Genomic DNA, 19,411 nt, shown 5'->3' with positions numbered 1-19,411 from the left:
AAAATGAAGACTTTATTAATAATTTCATCACTTCTATCCTACTAAAGTTTTACAGATGATGAAACGGAGCTGCAGTCAATGCCTTGTCCAAAGTTAAAAGCCAGGCATTACAGATGATGAAACAGAGCTGCAGCCAATGCCTTATCCAAAGTTAAAAGCCAGGCAAGGCACAAGGGACAGCCAGAATGCATATTACATTTTTTTTTTTTCCTGATTTCCAAACTTAGGCTCATTCTACTCATCAAAAGCACACTAACTACTAAAAATTCTAACTTACAGTCCCTCATCTTTTAGGGGGAAACCCCAGTACATGGTATTTGATGTAGCCCATCTAGGGGAGGGCCTCGGATCTACAATTTCAACACACACCTCCCCATAAGAATCTGTCATTCAGCCAAGCTTAAACACGACTACTTTTCACCAGACTTTCTAAACAAAAAGCCACCTGTAAGGGGCCAGTAGGAATTATCTGAGCTATAGGTTTGCTAAAGTCAGGACAAAAGGCCTTGGACAGTCAGGAAACACACAGGTTGTCAATTCTCTCTGGTCTTAAAAAATAATCTTTAGTGAGCCCAGGGACACTGACTTGTACTGAACACCTCTTATATTATATTGTGTGTTCTTAAGAGGTGTCAGCCTCAGGAAACTGTTATTTTTAATCTAACATTTCCATCAATTTTAATATTAATATAAGAACTAAAATTATCACAGAAAGGAAACAGCCTAATAGAGTATCTTTGAATGTATTTTTCTCTTTGCATTTTGTAAGTCACTGTACAACCTAAGAATGTTAACTCACATGTTATTTGGATTTTTTAAATTAATAGAAATTAAATTACATAAAACAAAATTCCAGAATTATCCTTGGGCTACTGCTCTAGGGTGATTACCAGCAGTTACCTTAAGAACACTTGTGGCTTGGCAAAAGGAAGAGTGGAGGTGGAGGGTCCCTAGGAAGGCTGAGGATACAGTGTCAGGTTCCCCAGTTCAGGTGCCATCACAGCACTGCCAGTTTATATGGGAGATATATTGGGCTTCTGCTTAGGATTTACTATAGAAAGAGTTCCAAGATTAAAAAAAAAAAAATCACTGTTCTGCCATAATAAGAGTCCTCTTTGGCTCCACTTATTCTCACAGAAATATACAGGCACAAAGCCACCTCTACAGACATTCTATGATACGCCCAGTACAGAGTGCCTCTAAGAAAGTAGTCTTTCTTTTTTTTTTTTTTTTTTTAATTTTGAGACAGGATCTGAGTTCCTCAGCATCTCACTAAGTCGTTGAGGCTGGCTTTGAACTTATGATCCTCCTACCTTAGCTTCCGAATTCTCTGGGATTACAGGCGCATGCCACCACGCCCAGTGAAAGTAGGAATTGTTATTTGTGTAGGCCTTCTCTAAAAGAGCCACATCATCTGTGCAAATTCCCACAACTCTTCAAAGAAAAGTGGAGAAAGGCAGCACCACTCCAGGATCCAAATTCCTGACAAGGCAATATTTGAGTCTAGAGAGCCCAATTAAAGTCTTCCAAACAATGAGCCAAACACAGAACATCAGCCGCACATCTCCTACCCAGCGGAGTGAAGAAAGTCACTGAGGCAGTGAGGAACCCCAGCACCAGTCCAACACACAGCATGCACAGCAGGAGGACTCCAAATCGCCACCATGTAGCCACCAAGAAAATCCCACCAATGGTTCCAGCTACAGCTGTTAGGATCAGGCGAACTGTAGGGAAGAAGATGCACTGTTTAATCAGGAAGAGCACTTCCAACCACATGCCCCAGACACAGCAGCATTATCAGAGCCAGCCTCGGCCTTCCCTGGGTCAGGCCCCACTGACCCTTTAGCAGTGCCATGACACCAGCATGCAGCAGGCCTCTCCAGGGAGGGGTCTAACCACCACGCTAACTCTTAAAGGCAGGTGACAGGCTTGGCTTGTCATTGAGTTCAGACTGAGGAAGGTGACAAGTATTCTGTTAAATGTGATGGGGTGGGTAAGAATGTTTACTTTAAGGTAAGGAAAATTTTATCATTTTGATGTTGTACATTTTGTCTCTTAAAGTTTATAATCAAAATGGCCTTTCATTTCCTCAAGTCCCAAGAAATTTTCCATGCAGATTAAAAACCTGAAGAGAAGGCCTGATTGAGTAGTGAGATACTTGGCACATGGCAGATGGGTTACTTCACACAGGCAAGGGGACATCACACACGAATCCAACAGCAGAAGGAAAAGTGAAGTGTCAACACAGCAGTTTCTCTCCCTCCACCCCCCACTGTACTGGAGACTCAACCCAGGGACCATCTACTGGGCTACATCCCCAGTCCTTTATATTTTTTTTTTATTTTGGGGACAGAAACTAGCTAAGTTGCTGAGGTTGGCCTTGAACTTGCAATCCTACTGCCTCAGCACCCGCCGAGTAGCTGGGATTACAGGTGTGCACCACTGTGCCCAATTCAGCAGTTTCCATTTTGAACACCCAATTAAACTATCATTTTCACTTACCATCATACTTAACAGGTGTCAGCCTTGTGACTAATATATAAAAGAAGAATCCCATGAAGATAAAGCCTATGAAGAATAATTCTAGTGGCAAACCAGCAGGCAACAAAACAAACAAACAAACAAAAAAAAACAATAAGCTATGGTTAGGTCCTCTTTTTACAATGCAATTCAAAATATCTGATCTACCAATGCATGCTTACACTCCTAGAATAGCCACACATTTTGGCATTTGAAGAAGAAAAGTAATTATCTAAAAGGCAGGAAAAATTGAGAAGTCACCGGGAGTAATTTTATTATTAAATGGATAAAATATTTAAAGTATGGTATTAACTTCCAAACACCCTTTTATGTATGTAAGTCAATTTCAATTATTATGGCCAATTTCATAGTTCATTTTAATACATTTGTATTTTCTACTTAAGAACACTTTTGTCATTTGTTTCTAATCTGAAATTACATACTACATTTCAGCAGTTATATAAGCAAAAATGAAATTATGTGAAAAATTAATTATATGTGAAAATAAAGTATTCCCACAGAAAAGGTGACTTTACTATTTTTTTAAATCATCTTACCTTGATCCACTAAAATACCTGAAAATAAAAGCATAGATATAACTTTGTTTCCCACCAGTAAGTCTAATCCTGATTGAAGATAGAGCTCTATTTTCTCATATTCTTCTCAGTTGTTATTGGTAATATCTGTCCTGTATTTTAATTTTAATATGTATAACATAAGTATCAACATAAAAGGGGGGAAAAAATAAAAACCCTGGTAATACCTTTGGGATTTTGCCCACAGTCTAGCAATTAATTCTTTGTCACAGAATCATTCTACAGTTTGAGGGATTGAGTCTTCCTCATAATACTCTCATCCAACAAGCAAAAGGTGTTGCAAAACAGTTGCTATTTCAAACACTATCAGAGCAAATTCAAGAGCTTCATTAGACCAGGATCATGTGTTCACTCTACCCATGAAGCTCAGTGATCAGCTTGCTGGTAAGAATTTTTTTAGGCAATTGAAAATGTTACATAAAATGCAATCCAAAGAACTGAAACCAATTCAGTAAGCATAATTTCCATTCTATTCCCACAAGGTTTCTCTCTGCGATTTCTGAAACTCCTCTGGGCAGCTAAGCCTCCCAGGACTGAGCAGGCATTTTGGCCTATCTCTATTTGGTAGCCCTGGAGCCCAGGAAGTCCATCACCATCACCACAATCCACACAATCTAGGCAGACACTCTCATTTCTAATCCCAGTTATTTTTAGTCACTAGCAGACCTAGCAATTAAAGAAGTTTACCAGACCAGCCAAACTTTATTCTCCTCTTATGAAGAGGAGGTTGTACTCCACTTTTGAGAGAAAAGGAAAACGTTAAAATGCAGGACCGGCAATGTAACTCAGGGGTGGAGTTCTTGCTAGCCTGAGCAAGGGTCTGGGTTCAGTCCTCAGAATCATAAAAATAAAATTTAAAAAAATGCAGAGCAACTTAATAGAAGCATCAAAAGAACCCAGCCACAAACCTATGAGAACAGTGGAGAAACATATTCACACTCCTTAATGTTCATAATTCCCCAGCAACATGGAAAACCAAAGACAATAAAGAACATAAGTAGTATCTACACTGGTCAAGATACCTGTTTTCCAGAATCTGTGTCCAAAGAAACAAATGAAGAGACCAAGCATTGCAAAAAGAGTAAAGAACACTTTGGTAGATACTCTTCCTGAAAAAAAAAAACAAACAATGAAAATTTAGTAGATAACACATTGCAATTTAATATTCTATGTTTAATTAGTAAAGCTCTGTGAAAAAAAAACTGAAGTGAACTGACAAGGATATATCTCATATATGTATAATTTATCTTAAAAATATCCTTCCCACCCTTAATGACTTAATCTATGTAGGCAATATCAATGGGTGCCTCTACAACAAAAAAGAAGACTACATGCTTGCTTATAGAGGTATACAATATTAACTATGACATATTCTTTGTAGTAGGGTGAGCAGTAAGAATGTGCTTAAAATAACTATTTATTCAATAAATAGTTAAAAGGAAAAAGGGGGGTACGACTATGGAGTAAAAAAGATTTATGAGATACATCAACTAAATACAGTGTACATATGAAGCCTGGTTTGAATTAACCTGTGGAAGACAACTGGAATACTATTGGGGAAATATAAACTCTGAATGTTAATTTGATGTTATTAAAGATTATTTTTAGTATTTAAATTAAAAATTGTGTTGGGGGCTGAGGATATAGCTCAGATGGTAGAGTGCTTGCTAAGGCCCTGGGTTCAATGCCCAGCACCACAAAAAAAAAAAAAAAAAAAAAAAAGAATGAAAGAAAGAAAGAAAATTATGTTTATGATACTATGGTTATATTTATGTACGTGGTACTGAGGATTGAACCCAGGGGATGCCCTAACACTGAGCCTAGCCCTTTTTGTTTTGAGACAGGGTCTTGGTAAATTGCTCAAATTGGTCTTGAAATTGTGATCCTCCTGCCTCGGCCTCCAGAATCGCTGGGAATTTTAGCTATGAACTACCATGCCTGGCTCCTATGGTTTTATTGTTTTTTTTAAACAACACTTATCCATGGTGGTGCTATTTTAAAAAATAATAATACATATTGAGAGAGTAAAATGGTGACCAGGAGTTTACTTTAAAATAATTCAGTGATAAAGGATAAACAGAAAATGGGAATGGAGGCACATGCATATATTCCTAGATACTCAGGAGGCTGAGGCAGGAGGATCAAAAGTTCAAGAACAGCCTCCACAAGTGAGTGAGATCCTATCTCAAAATAAATAATATAAAGGTCTTGGGATGTAGCTCAGTGGAAGAGTGTTCCTGGGTTCAATACCCAGCACTGCAAGGAGAGACAGAAGAAAGCAGGAATACAGCTGAAACATGACAATGGCCTCAAGTCAAAATTGTTAATGCTCAATAATTGATACATGAAAGTTCACTGAAGTTTTCCAAAATGAAAAACTTAAACATAAACTCATATTAAGAAAACATTAATGTGGGCTGGGATTGTGGCTCAGTGGTAGAGTGCTTACCTAGCACATGCAAGGCCTTGGGTTTGATACTCAGCACCACATAAAAATAAATAAATAAAATAATGGTATAGTGCCCAACTACAACTAAAGAAAATATATTTAAAAAAAGGAGAACATTAATGATACTATACATCACACATGTACTAATCACTTCCAATCTTGGGGGAAAAATGTTGTATTAAAGGCAACAATAAATCACAATATGCTTCATGTTGTCAAAGAATCTCTAAATCTCAAGATCCTTAATAGGTACAAATGTAAACATGAATGCCATGACAATGCAAAAGACTTAGCTTATTTAAGAGAAATATGTGCTCACAAAATTCCCCATCATCACTGGGCATGGTGGTGCACGACTGTAATTCCAGTGTCTGAAGCAGGAGGATAGTGAGTTCAAAGTCAGCCTCAGCAACTCAGCAAGGCCCTAAGCAACTTAGCAAGACCATAACTCAAAATAAAAAGGGCTGGAGAAATGATTCAGTGGTTAAGCACACCCCTGGGTTAAATCCCTGATACCAAAAAGAAAAAAAATTCCCCATCATCATTACTCCTTCAAGGTAAACCCAAGAAAGTAATCCCTGAACTAACAATGAAAACAAAACTTCTATATAATAATCTCATACCAAAAAAATGTTACAAGCCTGCCACAAATCAAAATACACCAAGCCAGGCATGGAGGCTCAGGCCTGTAATCCCAGCAACTCAGGAGGCTGATGCAGGAGGATCACAAGTTCCAGGCCAGCCTCAGCAACTTAGCAAGATCTTGAGCAATTTACTGAGACCCTTTCTTCTTTTTGGATGCTGGGGAGTGAACCCAGGGAAGTGAACCCAGGGACTCTGAGTTACATCCCCAAGCCCTTTTTTTTTTATTTTTCAGTTTTAGGTTGACACAATATCTTTATTTTATATTTATGTGGTCCTGAGGATCGAACCCAGTGCCTTGTGCATACCAGGCGAGCACTCTACCACTGAGCCACAACCCTAGCCCTCCCCAAGCCCTTTTAATTGTTTGTTTTGAGATAGGCTGACTAGGAGGGGCGTGCATGTGAAGGGCTCAAGAGAAAAGAATAGAGGAATCTGGACATGATTCACTGTGAAAAATGCAAACACACATCTGCCTGGATCTCTTGCATTTTCTCTTTCAAGGATGAGCATCAGTAGAAAACTGAGTGGTGATACCACCCTTTAATTCGGCTCCTGAATTTTCTCATAGGCCCATAGTAAAATACCTTCCTTGTAAAATTAAATTTCAGCAAAAACTCTAATGAATCAGATTAGCAAGAACCAGGTCCCCACCACCACCGTTTGTTATCTGACGGCCCTCAATATCTGATCAGGTTCCTCATCTTCCACTATCCTCCAGGTGATGTCTCATCACTCTACCGTGCCTTCAGCAAGAACCCTCTTTGGTCAGTTAGACAGAATTCCCTTTACCTCTCATATTATCTCTTAGTAACATTTCATTCACTGACCACACCCAACCCCAGCCACCTGCTCTTTGGCTATACATTCCCACTTGCCCATGCTGTATTCAGAGCTGAACCTGCTCTCCCCGCACCCACTGCAAAATCCCATTGTAATGGTCCCTATACCGACTAAAACACCCTCCTCTTCTCTGTGCTTTCATGAGTGTCACTAAATTTTTTCCTCCTTTAACAGAAGGATACAACTCCAACAAAGAAAGGGAACCCTAATCCCCATCTCAAGCACAACTCAGACTTTATTCTTCAGAGCAAAACTCCTTGAAAGAGCTATTTGAACTCATTCTCCAATTCCCATCCCCTTTGCTCTTGGACATATTCCAGCTATAGCACTCCACTAGAACAGCTCTCAGAGGCACTAATGTCCTCCTTGTTGCTGAAGCCAGTAGTCATTTTCAGCCTGTTAGCTGACCTCTCTACAGCATCTGATAGTTGATTGCTCTCTCTTCCTTGAAACACTTTCTCCCGCCACCTTCAGAAAACAGCCAGGCACAGTGGGACATGCCTGTGATCCCAGCAACTTGGGATGCTGGGGCAGGAGGATCACAAGGTGGGGCAGGAGGATCACAAGGTGGGGCAGGAGGATCACAGCCTCAGCAACTTAGTAAGATCCTGTCTCAAAATCAAAACAAAAAAAGGGCTAGGGATGTAGCTCAATGGTACTGTCCCTGGGTTCAACCCCCAGTTGCAAAACACCAACAACAAAACAAAAACCATTACATTCTCTTTGGGCTGTGGGTAAAACTCAGTAATAGATCTCTGACCCAAATCCCTGGGTTCAATTCTTAGCACCACAAAAATTAATTAAATAAAAACAAAAAATCAGGGCTGGGGAGATAGCTCAGTGGTGAAGCACTTGCCTCGCAGGCATGAGGCCCTGTGTTCAATCCCCATGACCACATTAAAAATAAATAAACAAACAACAACAAAATATTTTATATATAATTTTTTTTAAAAATATGTCACTTTCCATTTACCACTCCTGCTGCTCCTTCTCAGCCACCTCACCAGGATTTTCTTCAATTTCTTCATCTCCATACATCTGTGCCACCAGGGCTCAGTCCTCAGACCCTTCCCTTTTCTATATACTCACTCAACTGATGAAACCATCCATTCTATGGTCTTAAATGCCATATAGTTAACCTGATGATTTCCAAGACGATCTCTAGCCCAGCCCTCCCCTGAATTCCAGCTGCTACATAGAGCCAACGGTCAGCTGCCCAACTCCACTCGAATGGTTAAGAGTGTTCTCAAACTGCACATGTCCAAAACTGAATTCTGGGTATATTCTCCCAAGACCACTCCCAGTCTTTCCCATCTCAGTGAATGACAATTTGCCTTCTCTCATTACTTAGGCCAAAAACTTACTAAGAAGTCATCCTTAACCCCACTTTCTTCCACTCACTCAATCCATCATCAAACCCTATATCAAAAATACATTCAGCCACTCATGGGTTAAATCTGGGACAATCTGGACTGAAATTAGGAAAATGCCATTTGGCAACGACTAGTAATAAGTGTTTCAGGCAAAGACCACTGGATGCTAAAACTAGCAAGTGTGAGTTTGAGAATGGGATTATTTACAAACACTAAAAATATCTCCCCCAAAAGATATTTTAGGTAAAAACAGTGACTTTATGGCAGAGAAGACTGGCAGATGTCACTAACCAAGTAATCAAGTTATCACCATTAATGGGACAGATATGAAGAGAAAAGGACACATCACTTCCCCTTTCTTTCTGCCAGATATGCATAATCTGAATGTAATCATGAAGAAGCATCAAAGTAACAGACTGAGGACTTTCTAAAAAATAAACATCCTGTACTCTTCAAAAAAGGTCCAAGTCCTCAAAGACAAAAAATAGACTAAGAAATTGTTCCAGATTACAGAAGGCTAAGGAGACATGGCAATTAAGTGCAATGTGGTGTCATGAACTGGACTTTGGGCAGGAAAAAAATTACTTTGTGTCTTTTAAGGGACATTAGTGGATAATGAGTAAAATTTGACGATATCTATAAATTAAATAACTGTATTGTATCTATACTAATTTTGTGTTTTTGATCATTTTACTATGGCTCTGTAAGGAAATAAATATAAGTATTTAGGGGTACAAGGTCTTTCTATCTGCAACTTATTCTCAAGTGGTTCAGAAAAGTATTTAATATACATATATGTATGCTTTTTATAGGAAGACAGGATGAAGCCAATAGAACATGGAAATGAATGTTTGAGAAATCAGGGTGAAGATTATGCAAAAATTATAGTATCTGTGCACCTTTTCTAAGAAAGTGTTTCAAGATGACACACACATGCTGGTCACACACACCTTCACTGCCACAACTCTCCTTAAGCTACCATCCCTCATCTGGATGACTTCAGTGGCCTCCTAACTCATTCTACTACTTCTGCTCTTGCCCCTGTCTTTTCTCCAAAAGGAGCCAGCAATCACATTAAAGTCAGATGGTGGCACTATTTGCTCAAAACCTCCCAACGTCTTTCCATTTCCTTCTGAATATAAGCCAAAGCACCTGCGAGGGCACACTACTAGCCCTGCACCTCTGGCCTCATCTCTACTGAGCCCTCCTCATTCTTTTCCCACCACTGTCGGACTGTCGGGCAGTCTTCTGGAAGAGATTTTGGTACTGGCGATTCCCTCTACCTGGAAGGCTCTGTCCCCCGATATGCACATGGCTTCCTGCCTCCAAGGCCTTCCTATATTGTACTATCTCAGATTTTCTTCTCACCTCTACCAATGTGGCCCTTTCCAATTTTATTTTTCTTCTTAGTAATTTCTCTTGTATTATATACTTTACAAATTTAACTTGTCTTGAATCTCCCACTAAATATATAATGATATATAAGCAAGATGATATATATATGTGTGTGTACATATGTAAGTATTTTTATTTTGTCTGGTTTGTTCACTGCTATATTCTAGGGCCTAGAACAGAGAGTAGAAAAATGAAAGGGCTCAAACCCCATTTGCTGAATGAACAAAACGCATTTTTGAATATTCTAAAGTTCTATATTTGTGGAAACAGATCTGCAAAGTCCAAGAAAAATCTGTTAAAGTTTAAATCCATACACTCACCAAGGGAAGCACAATTACCCTCCACTGCCTCAAAGCTGCAAGCGTATGTGTGAGCAGGAACATAAGCAGCAGATGTATTCAAGAATGGATCCCGAACGATGACATTATAAATAACTCCTTGACCCCGCAGGGAGGAGAAGGAAACTCTTGTCTTATCATCAGCTGTTAGAGTCACCAGCTAGAGCCAAAAATAATGCACAATTAGTGTTTAGACTTTTTTTTAAAAGCTATTCTATTAAAAAGTACCACCTACATATACCAAATTGCAATTTTGTTTAAAAGCAAAAATTACGCCAACCCATTTAGCTTTGTCAAAAGACCAGCCTACATGGTTTGTATGTGCTAATATAAACAGTTCTTACACAAAATGCCTCCAAAGTTTTAGTTTAATATGTTAAATGACATTAATATCTAATATAAATAAAGTCTAACATCTATATATTAACCTAATACAAATAAAATCTAATTATAAACCTAATAAAAACAGTTGCAAATGCTAGTTAGTACAAAGTAAAAAATTTGGTAGGTTTTTTCTTTTTTTTTTTTTCTTTTTTTTTTTTTTGGTAGCAGGGATTGAACCCAGGCATGCTAAACCACAGAGCTACATCCCTATCCCTTTTCATTTTTTATTTTGAAACAGGGTCTCGCTAAGTTGCTGAAGTTGGCTTGAACTCAGAATATTCCTGCCTCAGCCTACAAGTTGCTGGAATTACGGCATGCACCACTGCACCCCAGCATTTGTTTTAGTTTAAATAATACAAGGGCACAAATCATAGTTAATTTGCTCACTACTCTTTCTTTAGTACTCAGCCCAATCGCTATTACCAAATCTTCAACAAGTGTATGCTCAATATAACCATACTGAGCTCAACATAACGATAATACATAGAACTATAACTAGTGTAAATGAAGAAATTAAATATTTGAGTTTCCAAAGAAACAGTCACAAGCCTTTTAGAAGGGTACCACTTTTTTAAATTATTGCTCAGCCTTTAAAATACATACTCTCTGAGCAAAAGATTAGTCAAGTTTAACAAAATATTAATCTTATCACCTACATTTCCAAGTTTTTATCATGCAAAATCTAAACTACACAAAAATGTTAATAATACAATAAACTCTATACCACATAACTGTCAACATTTTACTGTATTTTCTTTTCTATTCCTTGCTCCTTCAATTTTTTTTCTTGCAGAACTATTATAGATATCATGACATTTTACTTCTAAATATTTCTAAATATTCCGAAAAGAGTATTTCTCAAACATCATGTCCCTTGAATCACTGAGGGAATCTAGTAAAATGACTGATTTTGTCAGTCAGAGGTGGCTTTTGTTGCTTTTCTAACAATCTTTTTAGGTGTTGACAATACTCTACACGCATCTACCACATTCTGAGTAGCAAGGTACTAAGAACATTCTCCAATCTAACCACAATGCCTGTCTCACCTAAGAAAATTAATAATTTCTCATTATCTAATACAGATCCATTTTTTCCCTTAATGTCTTCTATAGCTTTTTTTCCTTCTTACCCAACATTCAAGTTTAGTGTCTGTTTTGCATCTCTGATCTCAGTAATCTAGAACAGTCCTTCCCACCACCCTCTCCAACCTACCCACCATTCGATGATTTTTAAAGAGATTAAGTCAGTAGTTTTACAGAATACACCACAATCTGGGTTTGTCAGATTGTGCTCAAGATCTAATTGGTTCTTTTAACCTTTATATTTCCTACAAACAAGAGAATCAAATGGAATGAACAAAACTTCTTAATTTGAGAGTAAGCATGATGAGTTTTTTTGTATTAAGGCTCCTCAGAATTGTGCAATGACATCCCAGGTGACACACATACAAAGTAAGACCTTACTCTTCAATCGGCTATGCCTACAGGCTGATCATAATACACCATTTTAACCACTTCTTTCTATATAACCTGGTGATCTATTAATCTTCTAGGAAGAATCATAGCAATCAGTCTAAAAAAACCTCACCCACCAACCATGACTGAAGGAGGACCTCATATGACATATTGCTATCAAGTACCTTGCAAGATACGAAGTTCAAATCCTGGCCTCCACAAAAGGAATCTAAATCATTAAGTCTCACATTCTAATATACACAAGAATTACCTGGGGGATTATAAAACACAAATTCCAATTCAGTAGTTCCAGAGTGAAGCCTAAGAAGAATCTGCAATTCTAACAAACTCCCAAATGATGCCAGTGTTTCGGGTCTGTGGTCCACACCTGGAGTAGCCAGGGTTTACAGGGATTCAAAAGCTCAGAGAAAACTTTTGCTCCAAGTTAGACTTTGAGTTTAGGTTTCAGATATTAATACTGATGTGCAATTTCTCATTATTATTTAAACACTACAACCTTCATACTTGCCAAAACTTTTAAGCCAGTAGTTACGGAAGTTACACAGAAAATCACTTCAACTTCTCTCTGTATCTCAAGATCATTAGTCACAGATATAGCTGCAGCCTAAATTCAATATAGTATATCTGTATCTCTCCAAAGGCCAACATCATTCTGGCCTATCACTAGCAATGGTTCCCCGTTTGATAATAAAATAAAAGGGAATAAAGTGGTTATCCCCCCCAAAAAAAAAAATCAAGAAAACAGTAAATCAATAAGGTCCTGGTAAGTTCTCCCTTCAACTTTTTCAACAGTGTCACAATAGCCACATGACCATGAGAAACAGATTTACCTTGACAGCATTGGCCTTCACCTCGGGCACCTGGACCATCCTCTGCATGTGCTGGAGCAACACGTCCTCAGTGAGGTCATTCTCAGGCAGGAAATACTGATACACATCATACTGCAACCTCCACCTAAAGTCCCGGCCTGTTCCCACGTCACATGGCGGAGGATCTGCACCTCTAAAGTCAACCAACAAAACTGAACAATCAATCTTGTGTGGTGCAAGCCCCATCTACAAAAAGGAACCAAAAGCTCTAATTTCAAACTTCTGCAACAATTCAAATATAATAGTTCACCTTTTGCAATGACATAATTGGTATTCCGGAGAAAAGTAACATGCTGTTATGAACTGAATGTTGCTGTTACTCAAAAAATTCATGTTGAAGTCCTAGCCCCTAATGTAATGGTACTAGAAAGTGGGCAAGTGGGCCTTTGAGAGATAATTAGGTCATGAGGGTGGAGCTCTCCTAAGTGGGATTACTGCCCTTATAAGAGACCCCAGAGAGCTCTCTAGCACTTTGTGTCTTGTTAAGGATACTGCAACTAGAAGAGGGCTTACTCCCAACTGTTCTGGCACCTTAATTTTGGACTGCTAGCTTCTAAATCTGAGAGAAATAAATGTCCATTCTTTATCCAGTCTACAGTACAAGTTGATCATCCTTAATACAAAACTCTAAAATCCAAAATGTTCTGAAATCTGGAATTTCTTGAGCACAGATATAATGCTCAAAACATTTCAGATTTTGATTTTCAGACGAAAAGTACCCAACCAGTAAAACCTATGCACATATTCCCAAATCCAAAAAACTTCCATCATCTGAAATTCTTGTGATCTGTGCTTTGTTATAACAGCTCACCCGAAGATACACCAAGAGGTGAGTGCAGTTAAACAACCAAATTCTAATGTCAGGATTATAGTGAACTGCCAGCTGTGCCATCTGGTGTGCCTGTGGGCACATCAATGAACCTCAATGACCCTTAGAAAAACCTCTCTGTAAAACAAGAGCAATCGCCCCTTCTTCATAAGATATTTGGATTAAAGGATAAAGAACATGTAGCACTCAGTACTACATATGATGCACAGTGCTGAGTGCCACATAGAGAATTCTAATGTTTTTCAATGGATTTGTTGCTGTTAAAATAGAAATTTAAAAATTGAGGGCCAGGCACAGTGTGATTGCCAGTAATCCCAGCAACTCAGGAGGCAGAAGCAGGAGGATCACAAGTTCGAAGCCAGCCTCAGAAAATTAGTGAGATCCTATCTCAAAATTTAAAAAGGGGCTAGGGATGTAGCTTAGTGATAAAGCACCCCTAGGTTCAACCCCCAGCACCAAAGAAAGAAAGAAAGAAACTGAGGCAGAGTTTTAATTTTAAAAAAATCTTATAAAAGGATATTTCAGAGCTACAGAAGACTTTCTATATTAAAATGCATTATAAAAATTAAGATGCACTTCCAAATTCATAATAGACACGTCTGGCTTTTTCAAATAAAGAATGAAGGGGCAAAACATTAATTACAAATGACAGTTCAAACCAGGCACAGTGGCTTGGGAGGCTGAGGCAGGAGAATCGTGAGTTAAAAGCCAGACTCAGCAACTGCAAGGCACTAAGCAACTCAGTGAGACCCTGTCTCTAAATAAAATACAAAATAGGGCTGGGGATATGGCTTAGTGGTTGAGTAACTGAGTTCAATCCCTAGTACCAAAAAAAAACAGTTGAAATATTAGTAATAAAGTTTAAATCACACCAATTCCTTCCCCCCCAAAATAAACAATTCAATTTCACTACAGAGAACTACAGATCTCACAAAGTTTGCTAAATTTACACAAAATTCAGTCATGACTATTCTAAAAGCAGTTTTAGAAGACAGAGATGGCATACCTTGCATAGCCTAGGTTTGCAGGGGCAAACTCAATAGTCGTTTCAAAGAAATTATACTCCAAGTAAATGTTGGGATCAATGTCTAAGTCAAACTCCAAATTACAGCCTCCAGGGATAGGATCTGAACGAAAAATAGGAAAATTACTAACAAAGAAGTCTTACATATCCAAATCAGGCTCAGAAAAGCGGAGTGTTAACAGAACTTCCCATGTGGAAGTTAAATATAAACACAGAGCTTCTGCTTTTGTACTATTTTAAGGACTTGGTTAAAGAGGAAGATCATGGGGATGAGGACCCTAGACCAGGGACTATTTTAGGCTTTGTGGGTCTGAGGGTCTCTATGACAACTGCTCAGTCCTGCCCTTGAGACACAAATGAACAGGCACAGGTATGTTTCAATAAAGTTTTATGCACAAAGACAGACAGCAAGCTGGATCTGGCTTACCATCTCCAGCATGCCAATCTCTAGAGTTTAGTCAAAAGTGACATTTTTAAACTGAGGTCCAAAAATGGGTTTCATGGGCTCCACAAGCACCCTGAAATTGCCAAGTATTGAATTTCTACATTTCCTTGGGAGAAAACTTTTGATTATATTCTGGAGTTTGTGACTCAAAAAAAAATGCTTAAAAATCTGAAGATGGGGGGAGGAAATCACTGTCAAAAAGGGAACTCCATGGGTAACAGCTGTAGGGGGATGCAGCCAAACATGGGGCACACGCCTATAATACCAGTGAATCTGGAGGCTGAGACAGGAGGGTCACAATTTTAAGGCCAGCCTCAACAAGACCCCCAGCAAGACCCTGTCTGAAAATAAAAAATATAAAGGCCTGGGATGTAGCTCACTGGTGGAGTACCCCTGGGTTCAATCCCTAATTCCAAAAATAAAAAATAAAAGAGGTAAGGGCATCTACTTTTCATATGGCCTCTTTCAACAGAGAAAAATGGTATCATCCTCACTACTGTAGAAACAGTCATTGTGTTTCTACAAAAGAGTAAATATAAAAGACCCTAGGGCCATTTATGCGAATCGTACTTGAGTATTTAATCAAACACAAGATAGATTTTGGTAATTTGACGTTAATCATGTGACTGAAATAGCTCTTTTCTTGTGAAGAATCCTACTGAAGTCACTTGACATTAGCTCAACTCCATATGAACAACTGTGTGTTATGCAGTCATATGGAGAGATAAGACAGAGCAGGTTAACCAACCTAAAGATTTAGATCACAACTTCATACACTCATCCATCTATTCCCACAGCTGAATCTTGGTTTCCACAAACTGTTGGAATTCTGGTGGTAGACTTCCCCTGGTGAGAGCTGAGATGGAATATAGTGTATACTTCAATATTATGTGGAATCTTCCTCAAAATTGAGTTTTTTTATATTCTTTCTCTGCACTTACAAATATCTACAACACCTAAGAAAATGATATGCATCCCACCTGAAGCTCTACTTTTTGGGGGAAGGTTGCAGGGTGGGTTACACTGTCCTTGATAGAAGGCTGAAGTCTATGGATTTGTTTGTTCGTTTTTGGTACTAAGGATTGAACCCAGGGATGCTTAACCACTGACTGGGTCATAGCCCCAGCCTTTTTTTTTTTTTCTTTTTTCTTTGAGACATGGTCTTGCTATATTGCTTAGGGCCTTGCTAAAGTTGCTGCAGCTGGCCTCAAACTTGTAATCCTCCTGCCTCAGCCTCCTGAGCCACTGGGGTTACAGGTGTGCACCACCATGCTTGGTGAGTCTATAACTCTTTACCAGGTAATTACTCTTTAGTTACAGAAAGCATTCCCTTTCCTTGATTCTGATAATCATTCGAATTCTACCTCCTTTACTACCTATCACTCCTCTCCTTCCCTTGTTCCCTAAACTTTAAGCATGGCCTAATTTCCCTCACCTCACCTGCGCTGCTCAATCACTGTAATCTCATTTTCATCCCTCCTGTCTATGCCACTAAGATGACTCCCATTAAAAGCCACCACTCATGCTTTATTACCATCAGATGGACCCTTCTGATCACTTCTCTGGACCTCCCTACAGTGTGCTATTCTCCACTCCTTACTAAGGCTGCACCTCTGAGCTCTTCTCCTACCTCCAAGACTCACATCTCAGTCTTATGCTTATTCCTCAGCAGTTAATATCCCCCAGGCACCCAGAAATGGTGCCTGACAAATAGTAGGAACTAGGAAAGTATCTGCCATTTCCCCCTAGTTTTCTAAGTACATGCCTGGACAATTTCACTCACAGCATGGCTTTTCCTTTGCTGAGTATCTAACCTCACTCCTCCATTCCAGGTCCATATTTTAACTGCCCACTATGCACTGTCATCCATATGTCCAACAATCCCATCTGGGATTCACTGCGTCTCAAACTGAAGTCATCATCTATTCCATCGCACCCCATAAAACATCCAATACAACAACCCTGTCCTCTGCCTACTTCCATCGCTATCTCCAAGCTGTCCATATAGGAAGTCTATGTACCCCTCTAGTAATCCCAAACCACTGGTCATTGTGTCTTATCAATGCTACCTTCCAAACATCTCAAGACCAGTCCCTCTTCTCCACCCCATCTTGTGGCCTCAGCTCAGATCTTCATTTCCCACTCTGAACCCTCAAAGCTTTACTGAGTCCTGACTCTGCTGTGCTTTCTCCAATCCACTCCCAACACCGGCTCCAGGGTTAGCTTTCCAAGATGAAATAGACCCCATCATTCCTCTGCCTGGAAACTCTACGCTTCCTTAGAACTGACCTCAGGATAGAATGCAAACTTCATGCTGTATAAGGCCCTTTGCACTCTGGTTCCAGCCACACCCACTTGCCATACTCCTCCTTCAAAACATTAAGCTCACTGCTTCCTCAACTTAGAAGAATCTACTGCTAAGTTCTGTGTCTTGCCTTTCTGTTTCTGCTTTTCCAAGAGCTCCTTAAATATACTCTCCCCATCACCACCTGAGCTTTCACTCATCATGCTCATTTTGAGCTCCCTTGCTATTAAAATATTTCTGATTAAATAGCACTTACAGGGTAGAGAGAGAAGATGTGAGGGAAGGGGAGGGGGGATAGTAGGGGATAGGAAAGGTAGCAGAATACAACAGTTACTAATAGAGCATTATGTAAAATTGTGGATGTGTAACCAATGTGATTCTGCAATCTGCATTTGGGGTAAAAATTGGGAGTTCATAACCCACTTCAATCTAATGTATGAAATATGATATGTCAAGAGCTTTGTAATGTTGTGAACAACCAATAAAAAAATAAAATACATGACTTGCTCACTTCTGTAATTTTCTATGTAATATTTTCAGACCACCATTGACCACAGGAAATTGAAAACACAAAAAACAAAACCCATCAAATGTATGAAATATGATATGTCAAGAGCATTGTAATGTTTTGAACAACCAATAAAAAAAAGCAAAACCTTGAAAAAAAATAAATAAATAGCACTTACAACAAGCAATCGTAATAGGATAATTTTCCTTAAATTTTCCCAAACACATCCCATATTCCATATAGTAATAGAGAGTCAAAGACACGTTACCTCTTTCTGAGTAAGAGAGTGGAATGGCCACATTTTGAACAGGCTCAGCATCTGTAGTCTCCAAATACCAAGTGCACATACTCTGCTCTGGTCTAAGAATAAAAACCAGTCCTTTGTCATTGCCTGTTCCTGAGGTATTGGGAAGGAGAGTCTGCAATTAGGAAGAAAAGTCACCATGAATAGGAAGTTGAGCAAAAGACACAGAATTGATCCAGTATGCAAGTCCTATTTCAAATATACTCAAACGAAAAATGGGGGACGGGGAGGAACCAGCCCTTCCTTAAATAATTAAATTCTTTTCATCCTATGTTCACATGCTCACATCTATAAGTAGAATTCTTTAAAATGCACTATTGTTTTAGTCAGTTTGGGCTGCTATAACAAAGTACCATAGATTGGGTTGTATATAAAGAATAAAAATTTATTTCTTATAGTTCCAGAAGCTGGAAATCTGAGAGCAGAGTGCCAGCATGGTTAAGTTCAAGTGAGAACCTTCTTCCAGGCTGCAAACTGCCAACCTATGGCTGCATCCTCACACAGCAGAAGGGGCACCTCTTGTACAAGGGCACCAATTCCACGTATGAGGACTCTGCTCTTAGGACCTAACACTTTCCACAGGACCCACTTCCTAATACCAACACACCAGGAGTTAGGATTTCAACATATGAATTTGGAGAGGACATATTCACTCCATAACAAAAATCTTTGATCAGGAATTGCACAATGGATTTTACAAGCATTTTGATTCACCCGAGTTAAAATTTACTAAGTACTAAGACGATAAAGATCTATAAATCCCAACCCAAAGGAGTTCAGTTTCTAGAAAGCCTTTTGTAACTAAGTTGTAACTAACATATTATAAACTGTACATGAAGTATATCATTTGAAAAGTTTTGATACATGCAGACACCTGTGAAACCATCACCAATTCAAAACAATGAATATATGAAGGACTTCCAAAAAGTTTCCTGTGCCCCTTCCCAATCCTTCCCCTACACTCCTCTCCCTCTTACATCCCCCAATCTCATCTGTTTAGAAATCTTCTTTAATAATAAAATGCTTTTTTAATAATAAAATATTAAGGAAGCAAACTCAGAGTGCTCTTTTAAAACGAAAAAAGCAGGGGACAGATAAAGGAATCAGATTCA

The 19,411-nt window shown here is 38.9% G+C and overlaps 1 protein-coding gene across 4 annotated transcripts in view; it reads right to left on the bottom strand.

The window, feature by feature from the left end:
• Positions 1–19,411, bottom strand: part of Tm7sf3 (transmembrane 7 superfamily member 3) — a 41,869-nt gene that overhangs the window by 5,195 nt on the left and 17,263 nt on the right. For 3 of the 4 annotated variants that reach the window (XM_026392333.2, XM_026392335.2, XM_026392336.2), the window contains 7 exons: positions 18,264–18,414; positions 14,720–14,840; positions 12,846–13,017; positions 10,139–10,316; positions 4,139–4,225; positions 2,503–2,583; positions 1,572–1,724 (listed from right to left, as the gene is read on the bottom strand). In XM_026392333.2, the coding sequence (XP_026248118.2) occupies positions 1,572–1,724; positions 2,503–2,583; positions 4,139–4,225; positions 10,139–10,316; positions 12,846–13,017; positions 14,720–14,840; positions 18,264–18,414 (943 nt within the window). The remainder of the gene's footprint in view (positions 1–1,571; positions 1,725–2,502; positions 2,584–4,138; positions 4,226–10,138; positions 10,317–12,845; positions 13,018–14,719; positions 14,841–18,263; positions 18,415–19,411) is intronic. The other variant, XM_026392334.2, reaches the window with a different exon arrangement.

The sequence above is a fragment of the Urocitellus parryii genome, chromosome 5 (assembly GCF_045843805.1).
Source record: "Urocitellus parryii isolate mUroPar1 chromosome 5, mUroPar1.hap1, whole genome shotgun sequence".
NCBI classification, from domain to species: Eukaryota; Metazoa; Chordata; class Mammalia; order Rodentia; family Sciuridae; genus Urocitellus; species Urocitellus parryii.
Note: the sequence above shows the minus strand (reverse complement) of the source record. Positions and strands in the feature narration are given on the sequence as shown.